The sequence below is a fragment of the Macaca nemestrina genome, chromosome 11 (assembly GCF_043159975.1).
Source record: "Macaca nemestrina isolate mMacNem1 chromosome 11, mMacNem.hap1, whole genome shotgun sequence".
In the NCBI taxonomy this organism is placed as follows: domain Eukaryota; kingdom Metazoa; phylum Chordata; class Mammalia; order Primates; family Cercopithecidae; genus Macaca; species Macaca nemestrina.
The window spans coordinates 42,245,464-42,266,314 of NC_092135.1; the positions used below are offsets into that span (position 1 = coordinate 42,245,464).

A 20,851-nucleotide genomic window follows, 5' to 3' on the forward strand; every position below is an offset into this window, starting at 1 on the left:
GGAGAAAGGATAAGATATTTCTAGTCGCAGCAGTTCATCCATAGGGGCAGGATGGTGCAGTGTTAAATGAATCTGATTATCTGGGTTCACATCCATCGTTTATGACAGGCTGTGCATTCTCAGGCATGTTAACTTCTCTCAGGATCGGTAGGTAAAAGGAAGATCATTTGGGGACCTAACTCCCAGACTGGGCATAAAGAATAAGGAAGACAACTTATATAAAGCGTGTAGCACAAGGATTGCACATAGTAGGCACTCAGGTAATGTTAGATCATTTTATTCTTATTCATTAATACATGTTCAATAATTTCTCAAGTTCTAAGCAGGACACATGCAGCAGGAGCAGAGTACATGGAAGTAGTAAATCTGAATAGAGAGAAGAGAAATTGTAGATGAAAATTTTCCTGATGCTCTGGTTGCTACAGCGTGCATGGGCAAACTGTCCTACAACCTCTTTTGGATACTAACGTCTCATCAGCTCAGGAACACAAAAAGGTCAACTACTTAGCTGACTTCTGGGAGAGACTGTATGAATAATTTTGAATGAACATTACAGTTGATATGGCTTTCTTTTCCAAAGCAACAAAACACAGAGCAGTGTCAGAGAGAGAGCAAGCATTCTCTGTTACAGGTTTCCAGGCCTGTTAGCAATGCTTCGGGCATGCCCACTAAACTGCAGTCTGTCTTAGAGATACGCCTTGATTATAGGCATTCAATTTTCAGAGAACTCACTTGATAAGAAACAGTATGCTTATAATAGGCATATATTAATCCTGCAATATGAATTGACAATCTGAAAAAATAAAATGTTCGGTTATGATATCAAACAAAGGATAGAATCTGGGAGCAGGTGAGAGTTTTGACATATACGTTATACTAAATAGTCTACTGATCTCCAGAAGTTTCAGTGGTAAGTATTTAATAAATTCAATTTAAATAGTAACTGACTTGGACATTCATCTCTTTTTAACTTGTTTTGTTGGTTTACCTGATTCAAATCAAGATGTCCTAGAATTAAGTTTCCACATGACCAAGATTCAGAACATCCAAATTGATACTGAGTGAATCAAACTTTCTTAGGGTAAATATTTTCTCTACTATCTAGATTTGTGATTCACCTGACAGCTAGAATGATAACTGAACTTAATAATAAATGAAAGGTTTGTGGTATGAAAAAAATTACCATATAACTGAGAAACAAAATTGACTGGTAAATTTATTTAAAACTTAGACTTATCTACTCAAAAGTAGAAACATTTGTATTACTTTTCTAAATAAGGTGGGTTTAAAAAGCACCTACCATGACGTCTCAACAGAGAAAGCACTCAATAAAGGTCAGATTTAAATTTTAGTAGAATACAAACGAGTTCTTGACAGTGCCTAACAGGAGTTTCAGAGTTTTTAATTTCACAGTCCTTGTTTGTGACAATTAATTCTGTTGAAGTCAACATCTATATAGTGTTTCCCTCCTCTGTCCCGGTCCCAGGTCCCAGGAAAAGCAAGCAAGCAACAAGCCATTGGTAAGAAAAATGAAGCATGATGACTTTGGTATCTGCCTAGGAAATAAATTGAGGCAAAAAAAAAAGCACTGGGGCCCAAGAATAAGTAGCTCATGATTTCCTTCTTAAGTTAAATGATTTTATATGTAAAATTGTAGACAGATATCACAAACACACTTTACCAAGGACACATTCATAATCAATGCATAATGAAATGATGATTCAATTTTATTTCCCAACCTTAGAATCAATCAGTCCCAAGACAATTATCACTTAAAATTTTCATCTTACTGCATTCTCAAAATATTACTAGTGCTTAATGTAAACAAATGAAAGGCTAGTGGGATAGGAACTATCCCACATGTTCAACTGGGATAGGAACATGGACTAAATTTCCACATATATCACATCGATAGAAAATTCATGAAGAACTTGATTTGAATAGAACCTAATACACTGACAGTAGTAATGTCATGAGATGTTTGATCAAGTGACCAAAAAGTTAACACGCTGGAAACTTGACAAGTTGGAAAGCCAACAGGAAGATAATTAATCACAAGTTTAGAGAAACCATTGAATGATTAGCATCTTGTTGCTAGGCAATGTGTCCAGGCAGCAGCTCTCACATCTTGAAGGAGCAGAATATTTTATTTTTACTTTAAAAAATAAAGTTATTTATTTATTTATTTATTTGTTTATTTATTTATTTTTTTGAGACAGAGTCTCACACTGTTGGCCAAGTTGGAGTATAGTGGCGTTATCTTGGCTCACTGCAAACTCCACCTTCTGGGTTCAAGCGATTCTCCTGTCTCAGCCTCCCGAGTAGCTGGGATTACAGGCATGTGCCACCACACCCAGCTAATTTTGTATTTTTAGTATTTTAGTTTCTCCATGTTGGTCAGGCTGGTCTCGAACTCCTGCTCTCAGGTGATCCACCTGCCTCTGCCTCCAAAAGTGCTGGGATTACAGGCGTGAGTCACCACATCAGGCCTAAAGTTTATTTTTCAAATAAATTATGCATATTTGTGTTTGTCAACTTTTGGGCCTCTCAACTATCTACAGACCTATGAAAGTTAAAATTCTCTAATTTATAAGAAGTAAATATATTGACTGGATGTCAATGTGTATGATAGCCCTCACTAAAATAAAAGTTGTACACTCACCGTGTAGTAAATCATAGAGTTTGCATATGGTCATATAATAAAACCAATCAGAGAGGGAAAGATGCCTTCAATGATGTGCCTATTGTAGCTGAATAATGGAATACAAAATATATGTGAGGTTGATTAAAATATTAAAATTAAAGTAAAATTTAGGTATGAAAATATCTTTACTTTGTAAATGCTTAAGTAGCACTTAGTACTAAAGAAAATATCTATGCTGAAAGAAAATTTTGATATTTCAAACATTGAATTATATAACACAAGTACAAAAACTGTTTGGATTTAGATTGGGTTGTCTTTAAGGTGTCATTAAACTTTTAAAATAATAACAATGACTATCAGACAGCTAAAGAAAAAGAAAACTGTATTGGTTGGAGTAAGAACCCTCTTATTTATCAGCCTTGTTCTTTTCACAAAACCCTCCCCACACGCTCAGGCTGATGCTGGTCACTTGCGCTGCCTCCAGCACGTGCCCAGTGAGGAATAATGGCCAATGATGAGTACAAGTGCTTCCCAAAGACAGTTTTCAGTGACAGGAAAGAGTGCCATGTGTCTAGGCAATCAACATATGACAGGAAGTATTCACTTTCCCTTCGCCTTTTTTTTTTTTTTTTTTTTTTTTTTTGAGATAGAGTCTCACTCTGTTGCTCAGGCTGGAGTGCAGTGGCACAATCACAGCTCACTGCAGCCTCCACCTCTTGGGCTCAAGCCATCCTCCTACCTCAGCCTCCCAAGCAACTGGGACTATAGGCTTGAGCCACCATGTCCAGCTAATTTTTAACAAATAGTTTGTAGACTCAAGGTGTCGCTATGTTGCGCAGGCTGGTCTCAAACTCTTGGGCTCAAGCAGTCTTCCTGCCTCGGTCTCTCAAAGTGCTGGGATTACAGGCGTGAGCTGCTGCACCTGGCTCACATTCCCTTTTCTGTCTTCTTTCTTTTTCTTCTGTGCCTCTTCATCACTTTTCCCCAAAAAAGCTTTTCCCCCCAAAGTGTTCGGTTAATTTTTTTCCTCTATATTGAAATGTTTGATACTAGGCTTCCTGGTTTAGAATGAGTTGTTTTCCTATACTCCCCTATTTTTTCGTTTCCTCTTGCCAATATTTTGATTGAGATCCTACACTTTTTTTCCCCCAATCCAGGGCTAATAGAACATGCCAAATTTCTAGTGGAGAAGAGTTGGAGATGGGCTAGACGCGGGGATGAGGTTCAGCTACCCTGTTGTTCAGGGAGGTGGGGATGGAGCCGGGGAGGAAACACAAGTGGAGCTCGACCACAGAGCTGCAGATCTTGGGTTGTGGGAAGTAATATTAAATGACGTTATGGTACTTCATCTTTCTTTTCAAAAATTAACCCACTATCTCTCTACTCATAGTGAAGAATTAGGTTGTTTTCTTGTCAACTCTTTGTAATTGCTGCTAATTAGTAATGCATGACTTGGAAATATACTAATTAAAATTTAGAAAGTTTGATTTCAGTCTTCCAAATATAGGTGGTTTCAAGTAGCTCATCTGATCTATTACTTTTCTTTTATGACACTAATGCTTTTAGTTCTTTCAAAATGTGGCTAATCAAAACAAACAAACAAACAAAATTACCCCTAAATTATGGCTTTCTTGGTGTTTTGGATGATGAAACTAATGTATTACTGTCTGAATTTCTTATTAGATTTTTACATATCTAGGTTCATCTTAAGCTTTGAAACTTAAGAATTTGAAGATATTTTCAATAACTGATTGTGTAGAGCCATTTCATTGCCTTGGCCATCTGACTGTCCCTTTGACATGATTTCCAAATTTGGTTTACAGAATAACTGGAAAGATATTAAGACAAGCACACTCATAAATACATGAATGATCCAATAAACAGGCAACAAAAAAGTCCTCCCGAGCTCGGCAAAAGCATTATTTCTTCCTTGTTGAAGGTATCAGCATATGTTACATCTTATGTTGCACAAGTGTGCTCATTAAATATTATGAAATGTACAGCAGGCCGGGAAGCTCTAATCAGCTAGGCAAAGTCACTCATACCTGTGTGTTCGTATTTATGTCGCAGAAGGGAACTGCTTTTCTGGAATGTCTTGTCACATAAGTCACATGCATACATGCCACTCTCTGTCTTCTTGATCTTCTTGCGAGACAGACAGGAGTCGGAGTCTGTCATGTCATCTAGGCCTGACATGTAGTCTTGTGCTCCATCAAGCAATTCTCCCTGCGATAGAATCACACAGTTCAATACAGTGACTTCTCTTTGTGCTCACACCAAACAACTTTGTATAGGCTGACATTTGGAGAACCTCAAAAGTGCTTGCTACTAATCGATCTAGTTAAACAATTTCCTTTTCCATGAACAATATATGAGGTCTCACACTGCAACAAAAATATAAACTTCTCTGCTCTGGAAGGTAGAGCTCTTTGTTTTTCAAGGACAGAAAACGGTCAACTCTGAAGGTGAGAGAAACAAATTTTTCTAAAATCCTTCATTTGCTTTATACCTAGAAATACCCGTAAATGAAAATTTAACATTGAAATTTGTGTATTTTCCAGTGTGCTTAACTCTAGAAATGATCTGTAGCTGTAGAAACCCGATTTTAATTGAATTTTATATTTAGGTACAAAATGTTATTATTATGCAATCTATTTAAATGTATGTCTACCAACTAAAGGCCTCAAGCTATATTTTTATATTTAATTTTCTAATTTGAAATAGGGAATATTAATAACACTTTTTATCAATGTTCTATGTTAAAACAGCCTTCAGCATTGAACAATAATGAATGTGGATCAGTAAATTATTAAATTTCTTGATATTTATTTTGTCTTGATCCAAAGGAGTGCAAACGTGCATGATAACATACATTTCCATTTGCTAGCCCACAGTTCAGTTTTCTTAGACTATGTTTGAACTAATTAATATTAGAGAAGATTAAATAGGCTTAAATACATTTACAAAGAGGGCAGATGTACTGTAAATTAGAATACTGGAACAGCTGTTACAGAGGTGGACGGCTACTTATGCTCCTATTTTGCAAACAAAGATCATATGCTGCATAATGTTAAAATATACCTGCTTTCCTATTTGATAAAGCATAATTATTAACTACTTTGAAGATTTGGTAAGAGGTCATGTGAAATATGGAAGACATTTTAAAAAATACTCTTCAAAATAAACCATTCTGTGTAAAACAAAAGTATCTATTAAAATGTGTATATGTATTATTGCAAGTTGTGCACATCTTTACATTTATTTATTTATTTATTTATTTATTTATTTATTTGAGATAGAGTCTTGCTCTGTCTCTCAGGCTGGAGTGCTGTGGCACGATCTCTGCTCAACGCAACCTTAGCCTCCTGGGTTCCAGTCATTCTTCTGCTTCAGCCTCCCAAGTAGCTAGGATTACAGGCATCCACCACTACACCCAGCTGATTTTTATATTTTTAGGACAGATGGTGTTTTACCATGTGGGCGAGGTTGGTCTCAAACTCCTGACCTCAAGTGATCCACCCTCGTTGGCCTCTGAAAGTGCTGGGATTACAGGCATGAGTCATCACACCTGTCCTGTGCACATCTTTAAAAGCACGTGACAGTTATAAACTTTAACTTCTAGCACCTAGGTAAGTCCTACCAAATACTGTCACCAATGTGTAATTCTAAAAGCAGATGAGTCCATCTAAATCAATCTCAAAATAAATATTAATTTCTTCTTTATCCCTTTTGTTTTTAAAGCAAATGTGCTTAGAGTACAGTGATTCACTGTTTCATCCATTTTTCTAGCTCACTGACGGTTTTAGGTTCATGTTAAAGCAAACTCTTCCGTTTCTGCTGAGTTTTTTTCACTAAGATTTTTTCCTACATGCCCATAATCAGTATAATTACCATCTCTTTTCTTCAGAGCAGAAAAAGCATTTGTCTCTTTACCTGAAATCCTTGTTTCCGCTGGTACTTTCTCCTTTGCTGCATATCAGCAAAAGTAGCTGCTCCAGTTGGGTAGGTGTAGGCCATATGTGGTAGGAAGCTCATCTGATCCAGTCCTGGGTATGGTCGTAGCCCAGGAATACTGGTCTGGACTGGTGGCATGAAAGTAGCAGGGGGAAATGCGCTTTGAGGTGGAAGAGCTGTGTATAAAGGTTTGGCACTAAATGGGTTCATGCCGAACACTGGGTTAGTGCTTTTGTTGTCCAGATTATTTGAATTTGAAAATTCCTTCTTGATAAAAGTCAAGTTCAGAGGCTCATCTGAGTTTTCAGATGAGGAAGAAACACTATTATGGTCTAAACTGATGCTACTAGCTTTTGTTTTGTTCTTTGTGGCTATAATACTTTTGGGTTCTTTCATTTGTTTTGGTAATGACAAGTCTAAAGGCTCAGCCTGGAGCTCCTCAGAAGAGAAGCTGTTTGGAGTGTATGAACTACTGTGGGAGTTTTTAGAAGATGTGGAGGAAAGATTTAAGGGAGAAGGAGTATTACTCCTGGAGTGGTCCAATTTTTCAACTGGTTTAATATTGGTAAAATGGGAAGGTTTGGTTAGCCTGAGAGGAGGATCACAATTCGTAACACTATTGTGGAGTTCTGCTATAGATGGTGATGTTATGGAGTCCATAGGTTTTACGGGAGACCTGGGTAATAAAGAGTCTTTTGTGGGAGGGTTACTGTTGGGAGCTAACGGCTTGGAGCTTCTTTCCAGGGATGGGGACCTGGAATTTGAGTACTGGTACACTTTCCGTTGCTCAAACCATTCCTTCACAAATTCCTGAGGAAGGCCCACAGCAATGGAAATTTTCAGCAGTTCATCGGAGTTGGGCTCCATGTTCATAGCATAGTATGCTTTGAGTACAGACATGTGGTCCTTGTATGGGTTGATGGGGCTTGTCATTCCTTTCTCAGAAAGTACAGATGACAAGAGGAGGGCTTTATTATCAACAAAAACTCCGGCTTTGTTGGGGACTATGTTTTCATGAGGCTGCAGGACCGCCTTGATCTCTTCATTCATCTTACAAAGGTAACGTTCATGCTGATGCAAAGGGATGGGGCCAGGAAAACTTTCTTTACAGAACTGGCATGAAAATGGAGTGGATATGTTGTGGTTCTCAATCATTTTGTCATCGGTGACCAAATCTATTAAAGTACGTAGCTTCTCTTTCTTTATATTACTGATCTGTCTCCTTGAGTCAGTCGTCAAGCTCTGGAGGCAAGCTTTGGCTTCATTGACTTTTTCTAACGTATAGTCAATAATACTTTTAGTGGCACCATTATGACTCACCACCGGAAGACCGACAGGCGGAATATTAGGAGAAGTAACTCCTTGTTCCTCAGGTTGAGAGCATGGATCCTTCATGTGATAACCTTTCAACTTTGAAATTTCTTCAGCCTTGCAGTCCATTTTTTGCCTGGAAACAGTATTGTCCACAATCTGTAGAACCTTTTGTACCTCACTTAAATTACTATTCATGGTGGGAAATCCAAGTAAAGGGGCTTCCATCCCTACACCTAAGTGCTGCATTGGACTCTGAGCAGATGGATGAACTCCTAAAGGGCTGGTGGCTCCAAGCCCACCATTCATAAAGGGACTAGTGCCACTAAACCCGTGTGTAGCCATAAGAACTTTATAGTCATTGAAGTCTAGTGGTTCTGTTTTAATTTTAAGTAAGCCTGTCTGTTCAGACATACTAAGTGGTTTTCCATTCTCCAACTTGTTTCTTAACTGGGTAATGGCTGAATTAGTAGGAGAAGAAGAAACAGAATTAGGGGAAGAACCCGTCTTGATATTGTTTCTCATTCGGCCATTTACAGAGATTAAACCAATACATTTCTTGCTGCTGATGTGCGAACTGTAGGAACCAGAATGGGAGAAACGTTTCTTGCAGTTTGGGCACTCGTAAGGTTTTTCACCTAAAATGATAATTAAAATTAACGTTACATTTCCTTGATTAGGTAACAATTGCAGTTGTCTACCAAGACAAGAATCTGTGAAACCAAAGGAAAGGAACACAATGGGGTACCTCTACATTCTAGGTACTTAGATTAGAATTATGTAACCATAACTGTTTCTGGGCTTTATCTACCCTGGGAGGACATAATCCAAGATGTTCACAGTGGAAGGTAAGGGCTATCTATGACTTTTTCGGCTGAGATCCCAAATCTTGTCTTGCCATCGGCAGCCTCGTATTTAAACAGAGTGTCAGATTAATGTGTGGTCAATAGCACAATAAAGATGTCACGGTATTTAAAGGGAAGTGTAGCCATGGCCTTAATCAACTTTGTGGAGATTCCATTGATTCTACCAATCCAACCAGTCCTTTGAATAGCATCCAATTTGATAATAAAATGCTTGGCAGAGCTATCAAACTGGTTATAAAGAGGAAATCTCAGTGGTAGGATTCTGTTCTGTGGTCCACGCCCCTCAGGAATCAGGGAATATTTATCATACATAGCTCTTATCCAAAATTCTTCACCCTTGTTTTTCATGGTGAGGTCTCAAAAATTAATATCCTTCAGAATTTGCCAGTTGACTTTCCTCAGGTCAAGAATATTTATTCTGGAGAAGCAGTTTTAAAAGGACAAAAAGGAGCCTCTAGATTTTGTAATAAATCAAAGCATTTGTAATTTTTAAGATGTGTAAGCATTCTGCTTCTTTTTATAAGACAGTGCTACTGGTGGTACCCTAAGTCTCATGAAGACAAATCAGGCACACAGAGTTGATGAAATAAATGGATAGGTCCAAAAAGCTACAAATAGGACTGTGTAAATTTTAAACAATCTTTTAAAACTCCCCTAATTAAGTAAAATGCAAATGTGAGCTCCAGCACCTCTGCTACTCACCACTGTGAATTCGCAGGTGTTCTTTCAGATGGTGTTTATATTTGAAGGCCTTGCCGCACTCTGTGCATTTGAACTTGCGATTACCTGCTCCTTGGGTTAGCATTTGGTGCTATAAAAGGAGAAAGACTGACATCAGTTTTGTGCAGGAGGAACAAAGAAAATTTGTTATGAATATTTTTAAAAGGCCTCTATTTTTCAGACAGGCCAAAAGGTTTGAGTGCATGCTTATTTATCTGCTCAGTCTTTCAGAGTTGCAATAAAAGCGATAATGTTGGTAATAAAATTGGAACAAATAAAAAAAAGTGCTTTCACATGCGCATCCAACACTCGTTTTAGAATTATTTCTGTAGTGTCTTTTCCAAAATGATTCTTTGAACCTTCGGGGACGAGGAAGTATAACTGTAAAGATATTTGTTGTTTTTTGTGTTTACTACAAATTCTAAAATATGAACATTCTCTGCTAGAATGTCACAATTCTGTCAAGAAAAAAATATTTTCCTGAAAATTCTGAATAGTCTCAAAAAAACCACCCCCCACACAACAAATGCTATCAATTTTTTTGTATCAGCATAAAAGTATATCTTATACTGAAGCAATCTAAAATGTAAAAAAGAAAAAAAAAACCCAATCCCAAACCAAAAATACACAAACAAAAAAACCTTGACTATAAATATTTCATTACATGATGAGCATGTTTAAATATCCTATTCATTGTGCTAGTAGCAAATAGAAGCCTAGTTTTTTCTGAGGTGTCGAATATCAGATTTGATTCATTATCAAATGTAAGAGACAACATCTTGGGTTATAGCTGCTTGAGCAGTTTTATCACAGGCCAGTAGGAAAGACTTCAACGACTTTTCATTTTCCTTTTTAGTAGTGTGCAAGGGAGTAGGGACAAAAAAGGAAAAAAAAGTTTGCTGAAAAGACAAGTTAAAAGCAGCAAAGATATAATCAAACACAGCTGACCTTTTTGAACAAGGGGAAAAAAGCAGTGTGACTTAGAATTCTGGAAAAAAAAATGCAGTCATCCACTCTGGATGCTCAAGGTAGGAGGTCAGCCTTTTTCTAGCAGCAATGACACAAAAGCCTTTTGCAAAAAGACAGCAAGAAACGGTATGACAACTGCTAGGGTGTGCTGAATCTTCCCACATTCCTAGTGAGACAGATGGTGTTACATGGGACACAGGGAGGTTTGTTCAAACAGCAGCAACCTTCAAAGATCAAGCAGAGCCCAGCCCGCCGAGCGCCATTGAGGGACCAGCGCTCATATGTTGCTGAGTTGCATAAACAAACAGCAACAGCTGCTTTGTCTCCCCCCACAGCCCTCAGAGGACTACTATAAACTTTAGTTGTGCCACTGTTAATATGATACAATCATTTTAATTTACTAATTGTAAATGCCATGAGCAAATGAGGGGACTTTTCAACACCAAAGCTACCATTCATAATGCGCCAACACAATCACACTTCTGCATGTGAAATTTAAAGCGGTTATGCTAGATAAATATCTAGGCACTTTTTTTTTCCTAGAGTTTTTGTGCATATAAGCAAGGGGAGATAAACTGTTACATAAGTGCAACCATGCAAGAATATTTTTTATAACTCATCTTTGAAAAGTATTCAGGTGACAAGCCCAATCAGACATAAATGGAATAATTTATATGAGCTGTTCTCCTAAAATAGTAAAATTCCATAGTCTAGTATTATCACCATTATTGACTGTGTTTGCTTATTCTCACTTTCCTTATTCAAAGAAAATGAAGGTTATAAGGAAAAACTAAGAATTTTGAATACAATATCATGTTCAATAATTTTAAAAACAGACATGGTGTCAAGACTTAAATTAAGTGATTCCGGATCTGTAGGGCCAGTTATTGTGACTTAAGGCACACCACTTCTGTCCATGCAAACATATCATAATATCAATTTGCAGAGTCAATCCTCCCAGGGGGACAGAGGAGTTTTGCTGTAACATTTAAGGAACACTGTGAATCAATCCTATTCAGTTGTTTTAAAGATTTAAGAAGCTATACTTAACTGTTGAAGACAGAGTTTTTATTTTTGAGACAAGTAAGCAAAAAGAGGGGGAGTAATTCTAACATTTAGCTACACATATGTATATTAAGAAGGGATCTTTTTAATGTACATCCAATGTTTTAGTACTAATCCCATTTATTACATATATATACACACAGATAATATATGTCTTTTTGATTTTCCTTAAAACACTTAATTAGATTTCATAAACTAGTAGCAGCTTGTAAAAATACTCTAAGTAATTGAAGGTGTTATATGAAAAATGAAAGAAATACGCACTTCTTTTACTATGACTTAGATCCTATATGAAAAGAAAATTTCTAAGTAAAACGAGGTGAAAAATGGAATTAAAATTGCTGAGATGTTTAATAATGTATAATTAAAATGCTACAATTTCATTCACTTTTTGTGGAACATAAAAATGAAACTAAAGTCAAGTTAAAGTGCAAATAAAATTTCTAAATTAGAAATTAACACACTCATTCGATCGTGAACATAAGACTATTAAATCATATTAGAAGAGACCATCAAAAAATCATTTAGACCTCAAGTAAAGCTATTACCATTAAAAGATCTGCATCTTCAAAATGCCATGAAAAATTAATAATGATTGCCAATCAAAGCAATATCGTTTCTCTAAGGGGTTATTATAGAAAGAAATCACTTAAAACCATCCCCCCACCTGATCTGTCCCTGGCTTGTGCGTCACCATATGCCGCTCGAGCTGGGTGCGGTAGGCAAACGTGTAGCTACAGAGAGGGCAGGAAAAGTTCTCTTCATTCTTCTCGTGGCGGTACTTGATGTGCTCCTTCAGTGATGTCAAGCGCTTGTAGCCCCGGTCGCAGTAGGGGCAGGTCAGCAGTTGGGCAAAAGCATCTGGAGTTCCAGGTGGCAGGTCTGTAGCCGAGAGACAGAGAGAGAGAGAGGCAGGCCAAAAGGTCAGTAAATCAATGGCAGCTAATGGGCTGACTGCCCAGGATGGTATGACAGGAATCACTGCAATCTGCTCCACAGAGTGCCATCATTGCGCCCGGCCCCTCGCACACCAGTCCCCTCGCACACCCAGGGCAGGCTTGTAGGAATCAGCTCACACTGCGCTCGAAAATTAATTAATTACTTCAGCTTTTTTTTTGAGGGGGGGGCACTTAAACAGCTGATAAATGAGGAAATTCTCTTTAGGTGACTGACAGTTCCTATGAAACCTGTAGCCACAGATTACTCAGGAACTTACAGCATAAAGGGGCGTTTCAGGTGTCGGTCGTGGAGAAGAACAAAAGGTGAGGGAGGGTCGGTCTGAACTTTTTTTTTCCTCAAAAGTAAAATATTTCAGAAAGATAGGAATACATTTAGATATTTTTATCTCTTAGAAATGGGCTCTAATTGTTCTTGTTCTTTATTGGATGTACAAATGACACAAATTTGCTGACAAAAAAATTTCACAATACCCTAAAATTACAGTTCTAATCTTTGCTCATGAAATTCCATGCCTCTGCAGCTGTTCTTCAAATTTTAAGGTAAACACCCAGGCATGTAGTGCATTTGTAATTGTAACAGCTGCAGAGGTCAGTGTAGTGGCTAAAAATGATTTACAGCCTCACCATTTTCTTCTTGCCCATTGGCCTCTGGCGTGCCAAGGCGAGACAGCTCCTCAGGGGCTTCTGGGTAAATAATGGCTGTGTCACTGCGCTGAAGGTACTCCTCGATGCTGACTGCATGACCATCGCGTTCCTCCAGTTTTCTTTTGGCAAAGTATTCCTCAAAATCTGATGTGCAATTTGCATTCTTCACTGAAATCATAAAAGGAGAAGAAATGTCTTTTCCGGGCCTTCTTCCTAGGAGCCCAAGTCCATCTCCATCCTAGCCAGTGAGAAATACTGACTTGCAATAGACTACGAAACCTAGTTTATTTGTAAGAAGTGTTGAAGATGACCAGTTATTGACTGAATGTTTATTCTTGTAATACATGCAAGAAGTGTGTGGGGGGGCACTTTCCTTCAATTAAATACGCACATTTTATTTTATTTTTTTTCTTCCTGGAATATTAGTCTCTATACATTCTTACAAAGAATGAAAGAAATTTAAAATGTTTTACATAAAATTTTTTTAAAAGCCAACAATTGTATTCTAAGATCCATAAACATTAAAGATAATATAAAATTAAGGTTATTTTAATAGTCTATCTGAAATTTCCTTTTCTTTTAAGAAAGGTACATTTAATTTTTCATTGTCCACTAGACTGAACGTCCCTAACCACAGATACATCCTGTTGCTAAATATAAGCTTTTAACCCTTCACCCTCTGAATGTCACAGACAGCCAGGACTACACAATCTGAGACAGATGAAAAAGGAAAGATATTCCTAGACAGATAATAATGCAACTTTGTTAAAAAAAATCACCAGAATGTGGCATTTTATCTTTCCCTATAATTTTAATCTTTAGTTCAGTATTTTAAAGCTGCTGAAAATAAAATTAAGCTCACAACTGATAGAAATAAAATAAAAAGTAACAGAGGGAGTTAAGAAACTGGTGTGTGATTTTGATGTGACTTTAACTTTTGTAATTATGACTCTATTCCTGTGAAATGAATAAGAGTTGTAACTCAATTTTAGCAACTTGTGTCATAAGATTTTGTATATTTGAAACCTCTAGATGTGTTTCTGAAATAAGTTGTGACTTAGATATCCTAAATAATATTTTTATGCATAACACAAAGTTGGGAGAGTAGCTGTTATATTATTCTTTATTCTAAGTAGGTGAAAAAAGTGCTTTGCTGGTACAATTAATCGTGGAATCCTATTATCATAGTTTTTGAAAGCAGTTAACCTTGGTGCCACTAGATTGTTCACCTTGTCTTCTCTACCATAAACAATATTATAGTATTTGACATAATAATTTTCCTTGGCAACTGTGGCAGAGTGATGCACAAGCAAGCCAGGCAATTTTTTTTTTTTTTTTTTTAGCTTTCATCACTATGAACTTGGATTTTTGATAAGGAGAATAGAAAGTGGAACCATCCATTAATTCAACAAGTATTTATTGAATGCCTAGTGTGTGATAGACATCATGTCATGCTCTGGTGAGCATAAAACAGATCTAGGCTCATCCTTTGGGAAGTCACGAGAGAGAATAATACAACTGATACTATCTCCAAAGTAAACACATCATTACAAACTCAGATAAGTATTATGAAAGAAAGTTATGTGGTGGTATAAAAAAAGTAACAGAGGAGCCTGATGGCAGCTAGAAGATCAGGAAGGTCTTAACTGAAGAAGCATGAAGTTACCTAACTGTAGAAGCTGGAGAAGAGCAGCATGTGCAATGTGGTGACTGAAACAAGCATGGGACATCTCAGGATGTAAAAAAAAAAAAAGGATAGTGCTGGAGTGCAGAGGGTGAAAGGAGAACCACGCGATGTAAGGGTGGAGAGTAATGTGGGAGCCAGACCATGCAGCAGGTAAGAGCTTGTTAAGGATTTGGGTTTTTACTCTAAAAGAAGCAGGAAGCTATTGAAGAGTATTAAGCAAAGAGGATGGTTGGATGAAATTATGATTATTCGCATTTTTAGATGACATCTTTGGCTATAGTATGATAGGGATTGGAGGAAGAGAAAAGTAGGTCCTGGGAATCCAGTTAGGAGGTTCCTGTCCTAGGCCAGGCAAAAGATACTGTTAAGGAATTGATGATGGAGATGAAGGAAGTGGCTGGATTTGAGAAATACCTAAGATAAAATTCCTCAGATTCATTTGGGAAAGAATCTGGTTTGTCAAGTTGGGAGATGCTAAGATCCCTCCCTCAGGTTTAGACTTTCCAAATCTGATGGATGGCAGGTGACATTCATCAAAGCAAAGAACACTAGAATTCTAAAAGGACTTGAAACTATAAACAAATACATGGGACCAAATAAAAGGAAGTGGGAGAATTACACTTTGTGGACCACTAAACTAAGCACCAGTAATCCTGAATGCTGTGATCTCAAACCTTTCTTTTTTTCCTCTGTAACTTCTAATAAGTTTAACAAGAACAACGGTCTATTCCAAGACTGTATTTCCCTCAAAAATAGATTTGGAATGTACAGTAATGGATTAAGATTTTATACCTTGAAATTTTGCTTAAATCTGTTATTAGCTGGACTTAATAAAGAATATGGGCTTTAGATAAGATCACTTTCCTCTTGCTGTACACACAATGTCATGGATGCTTTCCAGTGGATACTTATTGGTGGTGACTGTGATGATGTCATTTAACTTGCATCACTGAGGACCTATGGAGTATGTAGAAACTGTCAACTTGCATAAACTATTTGCTCATTGTTTTGGATCATCAAAATAACATCAGATCTATAAAAAAAATTACCTTTTACTTTTGATAGGAAGAAAAGATAAAAGGGGCAAAATGGTGAAGCCATGATGAATGTCTTTTGAGTAACTTCACTGCTTTTATCAGTGACTGACTTCTTTTTCAGTGCTATGACAGCAGAAAGTAATGTAATCGTTCCTTTCTGAATTCGTATCTACTTGAGGGTTGCCGATGGTTTATGTTAAGGGTTAAGACATGGTTTAAGTTTTCTGAGAATATTGTCCTACTTGATGACCTTAGTGTAACCTAGTAAACATAGATGGATGTACATTTAATATCCTAATTTTATCTTGATATTTCAGCAACTATTTGAATGATCTGGCTATCTTTGCATGAATTTTCATTTGCATATGAATGTTTCCATCAGAAATGTAATCATATGCAAATTCAATTGGATTTGCATTAATAGCCTTTTGGCTTAAAAGGGAGGAAAATTCTGATTTTTCTGGATAGGCAAACAAAACTGCATCTAGATACACTACCGTTGCTTGGAGAGGCAATTCAATTGCTAGATCAAATTTGGCCATGCTAGATTTCTATGTCAAGTGTGATGGGGACAAAAGACATCAAATCATGCGCTCTCTTTAAGGATCCATCTTTGATCATCTTTGTATTCTGGGCATTGAGTATATTGCCTAGAAATTAGTAGGCTCTCAAGGATCATTTATGGGATGAACGTGGAATAAATTATGTCCTTAACACTAATCTTGGTGTAGAGGTCTTTTAGTAAAAGGAAGCATAAAATGAGATACCTGCAGCTGAGCTAGGGACTTAGACCTAATATTCAGGCAACTGTAGAATAATTATTTGATAAACTGTGTAATAGTGGTCATAAATACTTGCAAGAGTTTGATAGGGCTCAGGTAAGTATTCAAAAAGAGTTTCATGAAGAAGATGGCACTCAATCATTTAAATCCATTTGCTCCATCTGGATATTTCTTCATGCTGTATAGATATGCTGTTGTTTATATATCTCATATACCTAGGGTCACTTAAGTGGGCTAGAGTTGAACCTCTCAGAAACTAGGTATCATCAGCATGGATCTAATGTAGTTTTCCCTGAGGTGCAATAGGTGCTAGTAATATACAGTTTTTCTGCCCAGTACTTCAACATTCACCTTGTCCTAGGAATGGTTCTCCATTTCCCGATTGCCAAGCCTTATGGTACCCAAGGAGCTGCTGTGTTACCACGTGATCCTGCTCCCCTAGCCATAATTGATCTCTGTTGCTCAGGTGAGCCAATCTTAGTCCTCTCTTCTTCAGGCCAACTTGTTGATTGGTCCAGGGTAGCCAATAGATCCAATTAAATTCAATAAATCCCTTCCTTATGATTTTAGGACTTTGTTCCAGAAAAAGCATCAAGGCAGTTTTTAATTTTTTTTCTGCCAAGTGACTGTAGCTATAAAATGTAGAATGAGGAATTGTTATTTTCCATCTAGAAAAAGAAGATTTATGGAGAGAATAAAGCAGACATACAGAGAAAAAGCAGACAAGATTGCATGTTCTGACAGTTAATTTCTAGCTCTTCTCGTTCCTGAGGCCGAGGTGCACCTTGCAACGGTTCTGTTGACCACCTTCCTTAAATTCTGTGAGCCAAGAAACTTCCTTTTCTTCTTGAAGGTATGTTGTGTTTCAGTCTCTTAAAACTACAGTCACCCTAACAGTTATAATACTAGGACAAATGATGGGATTCAATTTTGGTTACTCTCAGAATTGTTGGGAAGAATGAAGTTTTGATTGTATCTGAAAGTTTGTATGTTTGTTTTTACAAAGATTATGCAGTAATGTGTACTGGATACAGGAATGAGGTAGAAAAGTAGCAGAAAGGTTGTAGAATTCTTCACTGAATTTTTCTAGTGTAAAATCAACCTCATTTTCCTTCTTTCTGTAATCCTCTTCACTCCCTGGTCTCCTTGGAAGAACTGCCAAAACACACTGACAAAGGATATTTGCATGGTATTTATGATCAAACAATAACAAAAATTCACAAGAAGCCTCAAGTAATTTCTTCCCATACCTTCTCCAGAGATTTTGCATAGTCCTAAAATTTACCCTAATGTCTTGCAAATGTCTCTCAACCTTCCCTAATGTTAGATAACCTTTTCTTTATCAAAAAAAAAAAAAAAAGAATATCTAGCTTGGACAACAAATCTTGTCTGTATAGAAAGTAAAAGAACTAGCCAGGCATGGTGGTGCGTGCCTGTGGTCCCTGCTACTGGGGAGGCAGAGGTAGCAGAAGTGCTTGAGCTTGGGAGGTTGAGGCTGCAGAGAGCTGTGATCACACCACTGCACTCCAGCCTGAGTGACAGAGTGAGACCCCCATCTCAAAAACAGAAAAAAAAGAATGTTAATTAAAACTGTTTCCTCATGACCATGTGTATTTTAATATTGTTTGATTGTTAGGGTGAATTTTCAGGTCCCTTCTTGTCAGGAAAGCCTCAGTTCTCTTGGCAATATGTTGGTCAGTCTTACTAACATTGCTTATTAATGACATGTTTATAAATATCTTTATGTCTGTGTTAGATATTGATTTTTTTAGACAGATAACAATAAATATCAATATAGACTGGCTTTAAAAATTATTGCTTAAAAATCAAGCAGTGTTAACAGAACTCTAAATAAAAGAGAAATATTGGTCCCCAAATTAGTCAGCCCCCATAATCAAGTTGCTTTAGAATACTTTCTCAAAGATACTTAAAAGTGGGCTTTGCTTAGTGTTTACAGGTAGTGAAATATAGACTGGGTACTTATTCTTTATCATTTTCTGTTTCCCTTTGGTATTTATTTTCTTTATTTGTAACAAGCCTGTGTTCACATTGGAAGACAGGTGCTCTATTATCACTGGTTTAGTGTCCTGCATGCTTTTGATTTTCATAAAAAATTGAAAAAAATTGAATATTATGTTAAGCCATTTAAGTAAACATCAAAATGAATAAATAATTCTTTTTCAAAAGAAAATATCTTGGAAGGTACAGAGGACCTGCAGCAAGTATATGTAAAAAACTGAGTAGAATCATCCATCCATCACCTTTTTTAGTAACTGTTTGTTGAGTGCCTACTAGTGCCAGTTTTCTTGGAAATTAGGACTTGAGTAGTTAATTTTTTTTCCTACTTCTGTGATTCACCCATTTGGAGATATATACACATAATGGTTGTGACTCTGCAATATACAGACATGTAAATATATATATGTATAATAGGACATCTCATATATATACACACACACATGCTTCCCCAGTGTAATGTAATGTATGTAACGTAAATTATGTATTTATCATATAATCTGGCTTTTGCTCACTTCACTATGAAAGGCAAAGGGACCTGAAGAAGCAATTACAAATCTAGGTAACTGTATTTATCATCTTTTTGAAAAACAGTCTTTTTGTTGACATCTCAGATGAGAAGAAAACACAGAAAATTATTTTGAATGTAGTCATTTGTATTGAGTTTGTTAGTTTAAGGAAGCACGTATTCGACGTTTGTTGAGGTCTATAGATTCTCATGGCAGCTTTGTTTAAAGTTGACTAATTAATAAATGTAAGCTCTTCATCATTAAAACTGCATGTATGCATTTTTGCAGAAGGCTTCCAAAAGACATGTTGGCACTAGATACCTAAAAACAACCGTGAGGGAAGAGGATGATCTTTTTCTCATTATACAGCTACATGGGCGGCCTCACAGAGCCTCCAACTGGTACAGAGGCATGGATAAAGCCAGGTCGTCAAGAGCAACAGAAAAGTTTTCTGCTTCTCCTGGGAATTAGTACAGCATCTTGGCTGCTCCCTCCACCCCTGCTCTGAACATGGCTTTCTCCAGGGAACACATGTTCTGATGCCAATGAGAGTTTCTCATGTAAGAGAGCTTCATGAGAGCGAGGTGAAGAATGGACAAGGAATGGGAATCTGTAGTAGTCTGTAGTATCAAATATCTCCCTAAACAGCAGGAGATCTTACATTAGGGAATTTTGAATATCAAGATGTAGAAACTGCTAACACTCAGACAATTTTGATTGCTGTGTATTGGCATAGAATGATAGAGTCCATTACTTTTAAAAAAATTCCCAAGATAGACAATATGCACTTGTCTTTCACATTACTGTCTAACCGAAACATTTGGAATTGGTATATTACCAAAAAGACAGACTAGTTTATTACATTTTACAGGAGTTGATGAAGTAAGGTGATTTTGCCCAGCAATTCAATGCTCTTTTCTTATGTTTTATGTAAAGACACATGAAACCTAAGAAAGCTCAGGACAGTCAGTGATTTTCAAAAGTCAGTGGCATCCGTATTATCTGGGAGCTTGCTTGAAATGCAAATTATTGGGGCCCATCCAAACCTATGGAACCAGCAATCTGTGTTTTAACAAGTCTTTCAGGAAATTCTGACCCTTGTCCAATTTAAGAACTCTACAAATTCAGTCCTCTGCCTCGCATGGCTAAAATGAGACATTCATAACATGATTTTGGAGAGAAGCAAAATCAGTCCCATATTATTATTATTAGGTAGCTTTCCTGACTATCTATGCCTGAGTTCACATAGACTTCCTTCTTCACTTACTGAATGTCATCTGTGTGTCTCAATCATTGAATTGATCACATCCCATTGTAATCTTTCTCTTACGTGTCTGTGAGCTGATAAAGGAATGAACCGTATGTTATTCAGCTTTGTGTCACCAGCACCTAGCATAGTGCCTGGGTCACAGTTATTATGCAATAACTGAATGATTAGGCAAGGCTCAGGGTCCTTGGACTCCTCATTTTGGCTCAGTTAGTTCATGTTTTTGAATTTCAATTTCCTCAACTGTAAAATGAGCCAGGGTGTGCTTGCCGGGGTATCCTCAAAGTTCCAGAATTCCATAATTTCAATTAATTAATTACCTTAATCAATTTGCTTTTTCTTTACTGGCTAGGCCTAGAGAATTTTATCTGTCTTCTTTTCAATTAAAAACTAAAAACAACACAGCTTTCTGATGGGGAA

The 20,851-nt window shown here is 37.0% G+C and overlaps 1 protein-coding gene and 1 long non-coding RNA gene across 5 annotated transcripts in view; one reads left to right on the top strand and one right to left on the bottom strand.

Annotated features, from left to right (window-relative positions):
- The window catches only part of LOC139357102 (uncharacterized), a 35,848-nt gene that overhangs the window by 9,479 nt on the left and 5,518 nt on the right, over window positions 1–20,851 (top strand). Inside the window, exon 2 of the long non-coding RNA XR_011609742.1 lies at window positions 17,312–17,492. This is a non-coding gene — a long non-coding RNA (uncharacterized lncRNA). The remainder of the gene's footprint in view (window positions 1–17,311; window positions 17,493–20,851) is intronic.
- Window positions 1–20,851, bottom strand: part of LOC105492619 (zinc finger E-box binding homeobox 2) — a 137,449-nt gene that overhangs the window by 9,236 nt on the left and 107,362 nt on the right. For all 4 annotated transcript variants that reach the window (XM_071072714.1, XM_011759867.3, XM_071072715.1 and 1 more), the window contains 5 exons: window positions 13,113–13,301; window positions 12,197–12,411; window positions 9,478–9,586; window positions 6,578–8,547; window positions 4,690–4,870 (listed from right to left, as the gene is read on the bottom strand). In XM_071072714.1, the coding sequence (XP_070928815.1) occupies window positions 4,690–4,870; window positions 6,578–8,547; window positions 9,478–9,586; window positions 12,197–12,411; window positions 13,113–13,301 (2,664 nt within the window). The remainder of the gene's footprint in view (window positions 1–4,689; window positions 4,871–6,577; window positions 8,548–9,477; window positions 9,587–12,196; window positions 12,412–13,112; window positions 13,302–20,851) is intronic.